The 16,899-nt window shown below is 33.4% G+C and overlaps 1 protein-coding gene across 1 annotated transcript; it reads left to right on the top strand.

Moving 5' to 3' along the window:
- Positions 1–5,901: 5,901 nt before the first annotated feature.
- Positions 5,902–9,082, top strand: LOC134265512 (uncharacterized). Its single transcript, XM_062747733.1, has 7 exons — positions 5,902–6,026; positions 6,241–6,416; positions 7,007–7,074; positions 7,619–7,838; positions 7,993–8,177; positions 8,279–8,347; positions 8,435–9,082. Exons 1-7 carry the CDS (start codon positions 5,917–5,919, stop codon positions 9,080–9,082), a joined length of 1,476 nt encoding a protein of 491 aa, XP_062603717.1. The 5' UTR covers positions 5,902–5,916.
- Positions 9,083–16,899: the final 7,817 nt, after the last annotated feature.

Here is a 16,899-nt window from a genome sequence, read left to right as displayed (position 1 = left end):
TGGTTCAAGCTCTTCAGCTACCTTTCTTTGGAGAGACAAAGCAGGGTTTATGTAATGCCTTTAACATGCTTTGTGCCTCCCGTACTCAACCAGCTCCTAAGATCATTTAAGGGGTCGTATTCGTTGACAGAAGATCCATGCAGTGAAATCTGCATTAGATTCTGGAGGTTGTTCCGAGTCAGTGTACTGCGGAATGCAGTCTTCAACTGCTTCATTTGACTGAAGCCACGTTCACATTCTGCAGTACAGGGACTCAGAACACACATAATTTCTAGAATGAGGACAAGTTTGTCATGTCTGTGTGGTCTTTCAGGTAATATCAGCTCATAAGTCTGTAATGTAAACAAGAGGCCCACGGGCCTTATAGGTCAAATGAGTATCATGTAACAACTTTCCAACAATCGAATTTGGTTCTGTTTTAAACCAGAGGCCATGAAATTCATAATTTTGAAAGAGACACAATTGCTTATCATAATTATAAACTTAGCATGCTTGTAACTCTATTTACTTGAGACCCAGAGGTAGATCAGAGTAAAAAAGAGAAAATGCACTTCAACTTTGTAACCCACCCTTCCTTTGAGGGAGGCTTTCAACGTATTGAACTGCCTAAGCATGTCTTGCTTGTAGTCATCATCTTGGGGAAAGACTGAAGAAAAGAAGGACATGATTCCGATAATGGAGTCTCTGCCAAAGATAGCAAATGCTTCCCGATCTGCTGCAGCTGTCCATTTGCTATATATAGTCGAATACCTCAAAATAAATCAAGGGCGCCTCCTTAAAGTTCTGGAATCTAAAATTTAAACTTATACATTGTTGTAAAACTGTTGATTTTTTTCTTAATTTTTTAATTGGTCGTAATATGTACTATTCTGTCATGATGAGAATTAATTTTTTTTTAATTTATTTTGTTAAATTTGTATCATAACTTGCCGTTTCTCCAAATATTAACTGCATCATTTATAAATGTTGCAAGATGGCTGTCGGATGACCACTCCTCCACACCTTTGACTTGACCTTTGAGTGGAATATCATTGAATTTGCGTTCTTGGACCTTCAACTCCTCTACAAATTTACGCATGTGCTTACCAGTGTTGTCTTGAAAACAGTTAAGTCCATAACTACCCCCTCTAGCTGGTCTTGGACTTCAAATACCATGATATCCTTATATTGGAATATCTAATCAAAGTACTGAAAGTACTGAAAAGCGGTTAGCATGCTTTCATCTAATATGTACCGAAAAAAGTGCATGAAATGATATTTCAGTATGCATATCTTTGTCCAATGCCATCAGAGAAAAAAACCCAGACATTCTGTTTTTGTAATACTTTACTTAATAGTAAAACCAATAACATTCCAAACTGATGTCACAGATGGATGCAATCTAATTAAAATCAGATGTTCCGAATCCGCTACTGCTTCTCAAACATCTAAAAACATTCTATTTGGGGTCATGTAAGAGTGAATCTTCGATTAGCCAAAGAAAATGGTTCCTCCGAAATGTTGGCTTATAGTTCAGATGGGTTTCTTGTTTTCACCACCGAACCAAAACACCCGAGGAGTTTTGTAGTAAACAAAATATGCATTGCAAAAGCTGTGTTATGTATGACGTGTGGGGTATCTTGTATAGTTTGCGCTCTTTCGTTTGCATTATTCACGTTCAGATGCCAAACTGCAGACTATACATGAAATTTATTCCAAAATTACTTTAATTCAACGTAAGACAGTATCAATAATGATGATATGGGTCATTCTCAAATTTTGTCCAGATTCCATCAAGAGAATTTAGAGAAAATAAATCCTGAGAACTAAATACTTTAAAGTTTTATGTTAGTAATGAAACATCAGAGATGCATAAAAAATGTTGAAACACTAAGAATTCTATCAACATTTACTATAAAATCCATTTTAAGTAGGTGCATCCAACAATAAACGTCCATGGTGTTACTTACTTAGAAATCGCAATAAAATAATAACTAACAAAAATTTCAGGTTTCTAGAATCATAATCTCAACATCTTGATCAAAAATATTCTATCAAAACAAACTGAGGGTTCTTAAGAAAGAAATTTCAGATGACATGAAGCTGAAAGTTGTTAAAATTATAAAATTTGATTATTCTTACATATATATCTTAAGCATATATGTCATTTTACCTCAGCATGAAACACATGGGCTTTGCAAATATACTTCGTATTAGAAGACAACAGGATTATGTAGCAAGTTTTGATAAAATTGTGGAAAGATTTAGAAAAAAAAATTCAGGAAAAATGGTTGAGTTACACCAAGGACATATTCATAACACAAAGGACATAAAAGTAACACAAAAGACATTTTGTTCAAACCTTAAGAATAAAAAATAAATTTGTTTCCCTCTCCCCGCAAAAAGCACAACAATGACATTATCTTACAGATGTTAATGAAAGTATATGATTTTACGAAAAAAAATTGCTTGGAATTTCATTTCTTTTTACATTTGGAGTCTGACTAGTAACACCAATGATTAAAAAGTAACAACAAAGACATAATTATCTAATTATAAAGATACGTCAACATGGACGAAAAATAAATATAAGTTATGCATGAATAATGAAGGATTACTTTCATGGGACCTAGAATCAGTGATCGGTACATGTACAAGTATTTGTATGTCCTAAAAGAAGTTGTAACCAAAGACAAAAGGTAACACAAAGGACATCTCATTTTGTTTGTTGTTTTACATACAACCTCCTTCCACACTGGGCTATCTATTAAATACTTCCTACCCACAGGATGTGGAGGACCAGTTATAACCAAAACATCACCTATGTTGTACTAATATTCATCTTTTACAGTTTTTGGTCGTATTTAGTTTTTTTTCATTACTGCTTTGATAACACATATCTTCTGAGGTTCTGATTGTCTCTTTTCCAGTGTTTCAGCATTTTTATCTGTTTTCTTTTCCAGGGTCTCAGTGTTTTCAGTATTTTTATTTTTCTCCAGGAACTCTGGTTGCTCTGGTTTCTCTTCATATGTACTGTTTTGTCCTCTTAATACCCCAACTGTCTGCCTTTCCTTTTTCATAAATTATTTGATTTTATGTTAAGTGTTGATCAGCTCCATACTCACCAGAATAAAAAGAATATACTTTTGCCTAATACCTATCTGTTGTTTGATATAAATTTCAAGATATGCTGGGAAAGATAGAGATCCATATTAAGTACTGCCTCTACTATAATGTCCACTCTAACTTCAGCTGCTCCGACTTCATTCCAAAAGCCTTAATATACTTCTATAGTATAAGGTTTACAAACAATTTCCAACCTTTACGGGGAAACTAAATTAGACAAATCTGCATGAAGAGCGTCTTCATCTACATTCAAACAAAAAATCATGATTGGTGACAGATGCATTGTTCCTCGGAATTATAATCTTTCGATATCGCTTTTGATAGTGATGAAAAATTCGTAACTATTTCATCGCCGGACATACTCATTCCATGCTAGAATAGTCAAATGTTCTATATCTGACGTTAATTTGAAGGTGTCTGAATTCCTTGGATCTTTCACTTGTCTGTTTGTCTCTTTTTTATGCAACTTTTGAAATGTTTTGTCCTTCCAATATCTTCATCGAGAGAACATGACATAGAATCAACAGATTTCCGAGTAAAACATGTTATATATCATAAAACCCTGCATTCTTATTTTATTCCCTTGTGTTCCTAAACTTCCCTGGAGTTACTACTTTAACCATCTCGTTTTTAAGAACTTCATTATTTTTAATGTAAGTCAAATTGTATCATCTCCCCACAATTGTTTTCTTTTATACATTGAACACAATTACGACTTCATACGTGATATTTTTATTTCATTTTTCTATCTTAAATGCTTGCTGTGTCCCTTGAGTAACTGAATTTGTTTATAATTTTACCACAGTTAAGTATTATAGGGTTAAAAGGGGGTAAAGATGTATTTCATAAGAAATTTTGATATTCCAATTTACTCAAAATAAATAAAGACTCTCTACTCTACTGCTGAAACAAGTGTAAATACAAGAGTACATTTATGATGTAAATGTTTCATCATTTTGACATCCATGGAGTTATCAAATTTGTCCTAAGTGTTACGCGTATCGTTTATTGAATTAATTTGTAGCATGTATAAAATATTATATGTAAAACATATGCTCAGATGATACAAATATTATTGATATATAATTTTCGATAAACTTTACACATTATATTTTATTTTTTAAATTGTAAATATTGAAGTTTCTGTACAGATTGTCCATAGAGTAATTAAATATGTCCTTCGAGTAACTTTTCCTACAGTAACAAAATGGACAGTATCGCCAGGGAATTATTACATTAAAAGTTGTAAGTATAAAAACAATGGTTGACTTATGAAGACAGAGCATAGCACCTAGAGAATGTGTATTTTACAACAAAGTCGCTCAATGCATCAAAAACATTATATTTTAATTTATCATCCCATTATTTAAGTAACTCCAAGGACTAAAAAAATAATTACTCTTTCAACCAAACTCAACTGAAACCATATATTGTGTCTACGGGGTGAAACACGTGTATTTTGTGTCTTTTTAGCCGGGCCTATTGCTCAAAGAGCAATTGCCGGCTTATGTGATCCTGTTCAAGACAGGATGTTGACCCCATAGTCGCCATTTTAAAGTTACGCGCAAAAATATAGTTCTTACTCTCAACCGCTTTTGAGATGATACAAAAGCTATAGATAAAGCAACAAAAATAAAACGAAGTTTTATCTATATAAAATAAACATTAGAAGTAATGACTTTGAAAACTTCATACGTCAAAGAACATAGTTCATTAGCGTAAGGATTTTTGATAATCAGTGTTACCTTAGTTCTCTACACATACGAGGTAAAGCAGGAGAGGGAACCAGACTGGCCTGTTTGTTTACATTCAGCTGCGGTACCAGATTAATTCTGATTCTGACAAAATCGGACCGTGGTATTAGGATTGAAAAACTCACTGTCAGTGTCTTATCATTTATATTGATAGTTTTAAAATAATTTTTTCATCAGAATATAATCGTGATTCATGTAAGAAATCCATTCTACTCTGTAAATGAGCCCGGCTCTCTGTACTTCTGAGTACTTTGATTTTATTTTGGCTTGTAAAAGATGTTTAGAAGGCGGCTGATGCTGAAGAGTTCCTTGAGGAAAGATAACTGTTACAGATAACTTTTATGTTTCGGAAACACTAAGGACGCGGCAAAAGTAACGAACACTTACTGTTTAAAAAAATATATCCTTACTCTTTTTCAGTTACATTTTAGCATGTTTTTAAACAGTTTTAAGTATTTACAATACATTAAAGGTATTTTATACTCCCAAATTATATTTACTGTCTCAATAAGGAGAGCTGAATGCATACCCTTGGCGAAATCACACGCAATTTTCTCTAATTTAACTCATGTTGAAGGATTTTTTCAGTATTTATATCAATATTTAATCGTACTTAAACCTTTTCTCTCAATTTTATATCATTGTTAAATTCATCAGCACAAAAAAAAGCTTTTGTTTCATTAAAATATTTACCAAAAAACTTGTTTCACTGAAATTTGGACATTTTTTGAGAATGACCCATATGTAGCCGTGGAATTAATTTGAGAATTGTTTACCGAGGCTTGAATCTACATAGCCAAAGTGTTTGTGTTTACTGGTACATGTATTCTATAGCAAACAACTAAAAAAATAAGTTAAATTCTTTAGATTACTAGTAATGGATTTGGAGTAGTGTCGATCTACAGCTGGCTAGTCAGAGAAAAAAAGATGGCTGAGCAGAGACTTTGTAAATGAATAGCTTTCATTCACGTCATTAAACGTTAGGCGGCGCTGCTGTTTTATAAGTGGTACGCGGGACGCTTGAATCTCGAAAGCGCTTGTAACTAATAAAAACAACATGGATTCCGACGCTGTGGATCTGGTAGATTGGCCGGTATCGCGCTTAAAAAAGGAGTTGGTCGATCGCGGAGCTCGGACAACTGGGCGAAAGACTCAGCTTATTGACAGGTAGTTTCATTTATCATGTAATAATTTATTTTTCTTGCTGTATATTAAACAACAAATACATACATCAAAGCATGATTAGTAAACAGAGAGGATTTCGTGATAAAATGCAAGATGGAACAGGTACGGCAGATGCATCTCAGCAACGATTTTGAGTGCTGTTGTTTCCCCTTTTTCTCTTTATATAGATGTACATGTATAATCATTACTATATTAGATTAAGAGCCTACATCAGAAATGACAACTTCACGCCAGCGTCCATCAAACTACCTGAGCCTTCTGTGGTGGACTGGCCCACATCAGGATTTAAGCAGCTTCAAAAGGACCACCATCTTATCCTTCGTAAAATATCCAAGGAGCAGATAGAGGCCTACTTCATTTACAGAATGGCTGGTATAATGAATAAGCTTGCATAAATATAGAATCTCTCATGGTTTATGGTTGGATATGGTTGGATATTAATTTTATTCAACTAGATAACATTTTCTGTTCTTAAGCCTTGAAAAAGGGATAAAAAAAACACATCAAATTTTGATAAAAAATCACACATCTTACCACAAATCAATGGGAAATTCTTTATATAGTATGTTAAAATAAAAGGGTAAAACATGACATAATCTTTGTAAATACAATTTCAATTTTTAAAAATAAGAAAAAATTAAATACTGTATACAGGGAAATTTTCGCCCCTGTTTTATTTTCGCCCCTTTTGCCCTCTTTCTGAATGGGCGAATTTAAAACGGTGCAAATTCAAATTACACAGCATAATTTCTTAAACAAAACTTTGACTGGGCGAATTTAAAACGGGGCAAAATAGTTCGCAAGTGCGAAAATAACACGGGGCGAAAATAACCCTGTATACAGTAATATGGATTTTTTCTCTCAATTAAATGAAAGTAAACTATACAGTGATACAATAGAGTTCCTGGAATTCAGAAATATCATTCAACTTAAAATACATGTACTTCGTTACTTTCATTCAGATGACAGACAAGCACGGAATGATTTAAAGTCTATAACAAAAGGACAACTGATGTATGAAAGTGACAGAGTACTGGCATGCTCCATAGTTACTTATTCATGATAACATATACCTAAGTGGCATTGTAGGAGCAGCAATGAAGAAAAAGGTTATATATTTTTTAATCGAGTACGACTGAAATTATTTCAACATGACAAAGTGAGCATTAGTGCTCTTCATGTTATTTATTTCAATTTCATAATGATTCAGTTTTAGTTGTTAACGTCTCATTTAATTGAATGAATATAAATCATATAACCTGGATTGCCTACGTCAAAAACATATCAGTCCAATTGATGTTTCACCTAAAATACAGCAATTTTGAACATGTTGAAGGAACAATCATTTTATTTTCTACATTTAATAACTGGAAAATTAAATTATAAGGAATGAACTAAATGACTACCTAAGTTATACTGGTTTGCATATAACCTGAGTTTGAAGAGTTTATGTTTTTTTTAATAAACTGCTTTGTAGTTTGTAAATTAAAGTGTAAACTGCCCCAACACAGGTTATACCAGTATAACTTGAGTAGCTATTAAATTCATTCCTTACATAATATTTTTTGCTACAGGTCTCCTACATATACAAGATAAAACTAGACAAAAAGTCTGGAGATCCTGTAAACACACACTGTGAGTGTCCAGCAGGGAAGGGGCCTCATGGAAGCTGCAAACACATTGCTGCAGTCCTCCTGATGATAAAAGAGTTTACAGAATCAAGAGAACTCAGACTAGGGAAGTCGTGCACTGATACTTTAATGATGTTTACAAAACCAAAATCCTCCTATGATGGTAATTTATTATTCCTTTAAATAATTCAGTAAATTCTGGATATTGTAAGTTTCTTTGATACTGTATAATTTAACTTATTAGTTTTAAAAAAAATTTTGTTCATTTCACAGTAGTGCATTTGTTTATTTTTTTGTGTGCTTTCAATGATCTCCAGTCAAAGCTGAAAACCTTCCAACAAAGAGAAAGTTAGCTGCAGACTTCCTCAGTGACCCAAGGCCAGAGAAAAGAAGAAACTGTCCTGGATACAACGACTATGTACAATCTATAGTTACCAATTACTGCAGCCAGTCATCAAATGATATTTCATTCCGATACATGTATGGGAAGGCAAATATTCAGGTATATATATTTGAATGAAATAAGAAATTAATTACATTCTGGTGAAGTTGTATTTTTTAACAATGTACAAGTAATTAATATGACAAAAAAAATTTTTCAAGGCTGCTGTCAAAGACCACGACTATTGCCAATTGCCTTTTACTGAGCACTGGGTTGATGATTCCATTAAGGTACATGTGATAGATTTTGTTAAAATAAATGTAACTCTTATGATTTTTAGTTGTTTATCAATTAATGCTAATTTTACACATATATAGGTTACAGAATCTGATGTAGTAAGGATTGAAGAGTCCACAAGACAACAGAGTGCAAGCCAGATTTGGTTCATCGAGAGGAAGTGGCGCCTTACAGCATCAAAGTTTGGGGAAATATGCAAGGCCACTTCTCGTCGAAATACCAAGAAGTTGTGTGCTGCATTATTGTCTGATGTTCAAATCAACAGTGAAGCTTTGCGGCATGGAAAAAATTATAAGGCAAAAGCTTTGAAAGTATTCAACAGCAAATTTAATGTAAATGCTAAGAAATGTGGGTTTTTTGTTTGTTTAGACAAGCCTTTTTTGGGTGCTTCTCCTGATGCTGTTGTTGATGGAAGTAGTATTGTTGAAATTAAATGTCCATTTAATGGCAGAAATGATGTTGTGAAACCAGGGAAAAATTTCAAATTTTTGAAATATGATGATGAGGGTAAAATTGTTTTGAAGACTTCAAGCAAATATTATGACCAGATACAAGGCCAGCTTTATGTAACTAAAAGGTCTCTGTGCTACTTTGTTGTATATACCTTAAGCGATTTGTTTGTACAGAAAATCTTGTTTGACGATGAATACTGTAACAATTGTCTCCTTCCTAAGCTAGAAACTTTTTACAAAACGTTTTTCAGAAGCTATGTTGCATCACTGTTTTAAAATGAAAATGTTATTTGTATTGCATTGCACAGAACTATCTTTCGATAATCCATTTGCCATTCAAAGTGGTCAATGGTCAAGATACTTATAAAAATAATAAGTATAACAAACAGTGTTAATACATGTTTATTGCATTTGGAAATATTTATTTTATCAATGGGTACATGTCATAAATTTTTATATAAACAAACATATATTTTATTTCATCTTGTCTAAAAACAAAAACAAAAATTATTTGTACTGATATTCCACCACAGCTCTCAAATACTGAACAGTTACAGTTTGCTAAATATGGATTTTCAATGTTGCCTTGAAGAGCATGTTTCTTTAAAAAATAGTGCATCCTAGTCATTATATTATGTTGTACAGTATATACATGTAATTTTCAACTGTACTACAGTATTTAAAAATATATATACTTTTACATGGATTTTACGTTTTTTTTAACACTCAATGGAATTAGAACCCTCCAGTTTGTAATGTTTAGGGCTTCCACAAGAACATGAATGATCTTTATACATGTATTGAATACTGCAAAAACTTGAATGATAAAAGGTATTAATCTCAAGTCAACACTATTTCTGTGGTGAAACTGAATTTTATCCATAAATTATCAGTACATATTAGCAACAGTTTTTCTTTTTCAAATAAAAAGTAACATTGAATATCATCTTATGCATTCTTTGGAACAATATTTCTCCTGAAGTTTGATATGGCAAAACAAATAAATATGATACGAGACCCTAACTGAAGTTTACTCTTCGAAATCCCATGCTTTAATATTTTGAAACTCTTTGACAAACCGATGACTCTCTCAATGTGGATTCTTTTAGACGCCACTCGTCGATCATGAACCACTTCGTCTGGGTCTAATTGCGATTTTCCCTTTAACAGCGTAGGGGTATTAATATGAACATCCTGATTAGCAAATAAATCCTGAACCATAATGCCTCTATCAGCCATTATGGAATCGCCCTTTTCAAAAAGCTTTAATGTAGGCTCCAGAAGACAAGATTTTTCAATAATCTGTCTGTCAGAAGCAGAACCACCATAAGAATCAGAAATGAAGGTTATAGCACCCTTTGGACTGCAGCCAATCATGGTCTTGAGTGTTTTTGTGCTTATAATTTGACCAAGTCACACTCTGACAGTTTACATGGGACGGCCTTTCAATAGGTATCTCAGTGGCATCTAGTATTACTCTGGTGTTAGGGAATTTTGATTTAAAGTCTTGGGGCATGTGTTCATGGATGACAACTGGAGATGGCCAAAAGTTAATCTCTTTTAATTGAAAATACATGAAATTTATCCATGTAATAATTATTCTGGATACCGTGGACTCTGACACATTAAAAAGCATTGACAATTCAACATCTTCTTTGTCTTGCCTAAGTTTGATAAGAGTCATAAACAACTGATCTTTTGGATGAAGTAATGAACACTGGTATGTGAGCTCATATGCACTGGGTCCAAGGCAGTGAAAAAACATCATAAAGTGGTTGTAATCTTGAAACCCAGTGTAGTAGTTAATGATTTTATCATTATTCATGACACTTTCAACAGACAGTTTTCCGAATGTTGGAATTTCACATTGTATACCTTGGTGTTGCAGTGCAGGCTCTTCAGTTGGACAATCATCACAGTCAACAAGTTCTGATTCAGTACTAACCTCTACTTCTTGCTGACAGCAAATCTCCTGGAATGGAATTAAATTTTCTAGGTGTGTGTGCCTCTTCTTAAATCGTTTTTCTCTTGATGACTCTTCATTACTTGCATTAAATGTAAAAATTGAAGGAACCGCATCTTCCTTTAGTCGTGATCTGTCACCTTATCAAAAAGAAATAAAATGAAATTAATTTATAAGATGAGGAAAATAGTTTGAAATTTTGATTGTAATTTTATTGAATATTTATAAAGTATTGAGCTGGATGTTGATATTTATAACCACAAGCTAAAATAAAATTAGGAAAACATATCAAAAGTTCCTTAAATTAAAATCAAATGAATTATCATTGAGTACGTACTCGTATTTATTATAAAAACAATTATCATGCTTATGCTTAGGTTGCCGAAATATATATTTGAATAATTTTTACTATAGGCCCTATACAATGGAATTAAAATACTCCCAAATAGTTTCATCCGCTTCATCTCCATAATCCTTGCTTGCATGTCTGTTTTAACAGGACGTATACCTGGGAAATTGAAAACAAACCACAAAGCAACACGAACAGGAATTCATTTTATTAGTTAAAAAAAAACAATCATAGAAAAAAAGAAATGAAAATTCAACAAAAAACAATCTATGAACGTGTAATTAATACCGTGACTAACCTAATAGCGTCGTCTTGAAGTCACTGGGGAGGAAGTGGGCGTGACACACAACGTCAAATTTGCCAGGTGTCCATAGACGCTTTCTCTGGTCCGTTCGTCTAATAGCAACTCGCCATTTCAATTTCAGTGTATTATCAGACGGAAAGCGATGCCCGCCTGTATTTTTACACCCAGGAACGCAACAATATTGCGGCATCCCTCGTTGTAATGAAATCTATCGTTACCTATACAGTCAGTAAGTTAGCGTCATACGAAAACATTCAAGCGTCTTCAAGACAAAGCGTCCCGCATACCACTTATGAAACAGTAGCGCCACCTTTCGACCTAAAATGCACGGGTGGAACCTATTGATATCAGAGAGCTCCAGATGTGTAGGCTCACTGCGGGTGTAACCTGTCAACGAGGGATGCTTACTTCTTCTAGGCAACGGATCCCACCTCTTGAACTTTCAGGAGTCAGTTTTTAGCTCTACTGGTCAGAGACCAGAAGAGCTTATGCGATAGTAATGTGTCCGGCGTCCGTCCGTCCGTCTGTCTGTAAACAATTTTTCTAAATGCTACTCCTCCTACAATTTTTGTCTGATTTCAATATTACTTGGCACACAAGTAGACTACACTAAGATACATAGAATAGTGCATCAGTTTTTGATTTCGATGAACGGTGTTGCCATGGTTACTAAAAATAGAATTTTCTGTGAAATTCCTTTAAAACGCTACTCCTTCTACAGTTTTGGTCTGATTTCAATAAAACTTGCCACACAAGTAGACTACACTAAGATACATAGAATAGTGCATCGGTTTTTGATTTCGATGAACGGTGTTGCCATGGTTACTAAAAATAGAATTTTCTGTGAAATTCCTTTAAAACGCTACTCCTTCTACAGTTCTGGTCTGATTTAAATATAACTTGGCACATGAGTAGACTACACTAAGGCACATGGAATAGTGCATCGGTTTTTGATTTCGATGAACGGTGTTACCATGGTTACTAAAAATAGAATTTTCTTTGAAATTCCTTTAAATCGCTACTCCTTCTACAGTTTTAGTTTGATTTCAAAATAAGTTGGCACACAAGTAGACTACACAAAGACACATAAAATAGTGCAATGGTTTTTAATAAGTACAAACCAGTAGAGCTACAGTCTCGACAGAGACTTCTGGTTCTTCTTAAATCGATCATTGATCATTCTGTATTTTGATACAGATACTTCCGTTTAGAAATATTATGAACTACTACTTCTACGGGAAGACTGGCGAGTAAACAAGATTATCAAGCTTTATGAAATGTACTTTATTGACTTTTCAAACAAGTAAATGTTCGAAGAAAGTAAATGGTATATGAGAATCATTTAAAAGAAGTCTTGCACAATATGTCTAGATAAGGACATATAATGTGTATTTGCCATATACTCTATATGCAATATTGTTCTCAAATAAAACATGTGAAAAGGAAAGTTGTCTAATCAATCAATACTAGTATTTAAAAATTCAAATGTACAATAAAAGTCAGTGTAACTTAAGAAGTTATCAGTGTCATTTTCTTCAATATGTCGGTTAAACAATATGCACTGATTTTTTTTCTATCAATGTGCCTCTAAACACCTGTATTTTAATTTAATTCTTCTCAAACGCTCAAAATAATAATCGACAAATTGGATAAATTCAAATTTAAAAAGTATTTTCACAGCTAATAATACGTTCCCTAGGAATTGATCAAATTTTCAAAACTTATAAATAAGCATTAGTATATATTTTAAATTTTTGCTAATTGCCAAGATTTTTCATACCTCATTCTTCTGTGAATAATAATGTCGGTTGATTTTTAGAAGAGGATCACAATGCCGATTAAGATTAATATATATTTATCCATTTTTTTCAAAATTAATTTTACTTCTTTAAGTGCCTTATTATTTTTTTTCAAAACTAAAAGTAAGTGATCCCTTATGATCGTTTGTAATAAATTATCAAAGACGGGGTAGAGAATTTACCCCTGGAAGCAGAGCTTTTATATTCTGTTTATTAGACAGAGAAGAAAAGAGAAGCAAACAAACGTTTCATTGTGGAGGTAATCCTATTGTAGGGGGTTCAGGTATAAATTTTCGATGAGATATATTCAAATAAATATATTCTAGCTCAAACACATACACATTCAGAAATATAAAACACTTTACCTGGTGAAAAAATTCCAAGTAGAACAGAAGTTATGAAATTATCAATTTTGTGAATACTGCTATTTTATGTAAGAAAATTTAACTATTAAAGAGTACCTATTGATGGCACATGAAAGGAAGAAAAATCCGATAAGTCTCGGCAGATTTTTAAGTAACGAGTCTAATTTTATTTGGAAGTATGGCAAACTATATATTTTCGGAAAGGTCTATGCAAGCCCTAATTTTCTGTTTCCATGCCAGCTAAAAAATATCCAAGATGGCAGCAAAATATCCAATATGGCCACCAATAGTGAAAATGGCCGATACAGTCTTTTTGATAAAATGCTTTCAAAATCTAAGTTAGGAAAAAAAATAATGAAATTTTATAAATCTTTACAATTTATTACTTTTAAAAGATTTATAAAATAGTGATCTTAATCAAATATGCTCACTAAAAGTCAGAATTCTGTCTGGATATCACAAAGAAGAAAGCTGTCAATATTAATTTGAAAATGGCAAAGGTTTGGAAAAAAGAATTCACTACAGTTAATTCACAACTTTATTTAAAATTTTTGTTGATCAATCTTTAAAATACATGATATCAAATTTCGGTATCAATCAACAATTGTATATATACAGTCTAAATTATCCGTGCTTCTTGGACAAGTTGAGTGTTAAGGTTATCCAGACATCTGTTACTACCGGCGGGTACCATAGTCATGATGTGGAATGATTCTCGCATTTTCCCGAAGTCTGAATGTTTACACTCACTGAAAAAAAAATAACCACAAAGTATCATGTTTACAAAGAAAATTATAAATAATTTTATAGGGCCTACAAGAACTTCGGGCTATTTATTTATTATAAGTACATTATATGTACATGTATTTCAGAATCTAGAGGAAATCCTGGCAACAGAATCAAATTTGTACATTTATATCAGGGACCGTTAGTATAAGCTAGGTCCCTGTTTATAAATGTGTAGTACATTGTAGGAAATGATAATATTTTTCATAGATTTTTTTCCAATAAGTCCATCCTAATATTATTTAATGTCACATTTCTATTTTCTCTTGTGGTTTTACGATACAAAAGTGTGCATGAATTTAAAGGTACATAGAAACTGTTCAAAAGTTGCGTCGGGGTGACGACTTTTGATTGGAATCCGGGTGAATTATTTTCCGCAATTATTACAGAACCACAATATTCTGATAGGAAATTTTCTCAGCTTTCTAACAGTGTATGTTGCATAAAAATATTTCGATTACTTACCGTAGTAAAATTGACCTCTTTCCTTTGAAACGAAAATACATAAACTTCTGCACATTGCATCGAGATGCAACATGAATAATGTTGATCTTCAAAATGTAAGCTTTCCAGTGATAGGTCAATGTCGTTAATTCCTTAAAAATCGCCTCCCGGAAAGCCAATCAAAATGACGCTATCAACGCCGCGGAGACAAAATTACAGTGCCATGCATCAAAGGGGAAACCCCGTATCCAATTTTAGCACAACTTCAACCGGGTTAATTTTTAATGCAAACTTTTCAGAATGACATAACACACACATCATACGAAAGTTCAAACAATGTAGAAAAAATTCATTATATTTAATTTCTAGATAAATATGAATAACAATGCAAAAATTACGTATATAAACATGGATAAATTGTGTGTAAATGGCTCGATTACACAGGTAAGTCGGGTCACCTGAACCCCCTACCTATTGTTTCTATAAAAACGTTACAAAAAGTGTAAACCTTACAGATGTATTCGGTGTTTTTATAACAGCGTTTTTCAGGTTTTACTTAACTTAATAAATGGTGTTTCTTCATACTTTGGCAAGGAAAATCAAACTCGATCGAGAGATTTGCTGATGTTTTTGCAGTCTGTAATAACCTTCAACCTGCTGTATAATTAACCGTATCGTTCAACTTTCAAAAATAAACTAACAGTTGCTATAAATCGCGATCGCACGATGTACATGTAATAAGGACCAAATTCTCAGTTCTTTGAAGTTATTGTTCTAAGTATTGTCAATGCTTTGGTAAATACTTAAATAAGAATTCGATATAATCGTTATAATAGCCACTCTTCATACACAGCATATTGTCAATCTCTCACCAGGGGGCGTATTACGCCAACAGTATACAAATCATAGGAAGCGCTTTGCTGAAGTTACCGTTGTCGATAGGTAGCGCCTTGTGGAAATTTCCGGTTTTGGTTGCAGAAGGATAAGGTTACGTGCCATAAAGCGATGTCGATAGGTAGCGCCTTATAGAAGTTTCCGGTTTTTTGGAGCCCATGCCATAAAGCGGTTAGCTAGCTAACCGCTTAATAAATCAAAGTACTGGGAGTACTGATAGGCGGAAGCATGTTTGCAGGTTCTCATGTGCAAAACTTTAATGACACATATTTGAAGCATAATCTTTTTTAAAGGGGGGGGGGGGGGTGATAAATATTTTGATGGATTGTAGTATTGAAACCAAGGAACAAGAATAAACAATATGTCTCGGTTTTGATGCGGATACATGAGAATAAGTCACGTCAATAGCAATATGAACATTTTAACATTTATTATACCCCCGCTTGAAAAGAGGGAGGGTATACTGTAATTGGTATGTCCGTCCGTACGTACGTCTAGCTGTCCGTTCGTCCGTCTGTTACGCTTTGGGGTACTCATATCTTATTCGTAATTCCTCTTATACCACTGAGTGAAATTTAATGAAACCTTCACAGAATCTTTATTACATATTGCCATTGTGCACCTCCTCTTACTTTTTGATCTGACACATATTTTGGGTTTCCCGGCCACAGCAAAACATGGACTTTTCCATTATAATCATATGGGAGGCGGGGGTATCATTTAGTCAGTTCATTGCTCACAGTACCTCTTGTTTTTGTCAAGTATAACAAGTTAAAAGTGAAATGCAAGTTGCAATACATAACATTTGTAAGATATGGTTTTGGGGAACAAGAAATGGAAAATTATAAAATTTCACACAAAAATGAGAACTAATGAGTAATAATTAAGGAATCACTGTCTAGTTTTGAGAGTATGCCAGGGCATCAACAATAGTGGGAAACATGGGATAATTTGCGTAACGGGCGAAGCCCGTTATGCTAAAATTATCCCATGTTTCCCACTATTGTTGATGTCCCTGGCATACTCTCAAAACTAGACAGTGATTCCTTATATTTCCATTTCATTGTGAAATAAAATTGTAGACTTAGACATTAAGAATGTAGACTAATCGATTTGAATTACACAAGGACTTCCATGCCAATTCCAATAGTCCTCGCACACTGACTCAAACACAAAGGCAGATTTACAT

This window comes from Saccostrea cucullata, unplaced genomic scaffold (assembly GCF_032062105.1).
Source record: "Saccostrea cucullata isolate Sc308-1 unplaced genomic scaffold, CSIRO_AGI_Scuc_v1 ctg157, whole genome shotgun sequence".
Lineage (NCBI taxonomy): Eukaryota > Metazoa > Mollusca > Bivalvia > Ostreida > Ostreidae > Saccostrea > Saccostrea cuccullata.
This window is presented reverse-complemented; position numbering and strand designations above follow the sequence as displayed.

What these genes read in the sequence shown, in the direction of transcription:
- LOC134265512 (XM_062747733.1), top strand. Translation starts at nt 5,917, where the DNA reads ATGGATTCCGACGCTGTGGATCTGGTAGATTGGCCGGTATCGCGCTTA. An exon ending in AAGACTCAGCTTATTGACAG is followed by an intron (nt 6,027 to 6,240) that starts GTAGTTTCATTT and finishes TTACTATATTAG; the next exon opens with ATTAAGAGCCTACATCAGAA. An exon ending in GGGTTGATGATTCCATTAAG is followed by an intron (nt 8,348 to 8,434) that starts GTACATGTGATA and finishes ACACATATATAG; the next exon opens with GTTACAGAATCTGATGTAGT.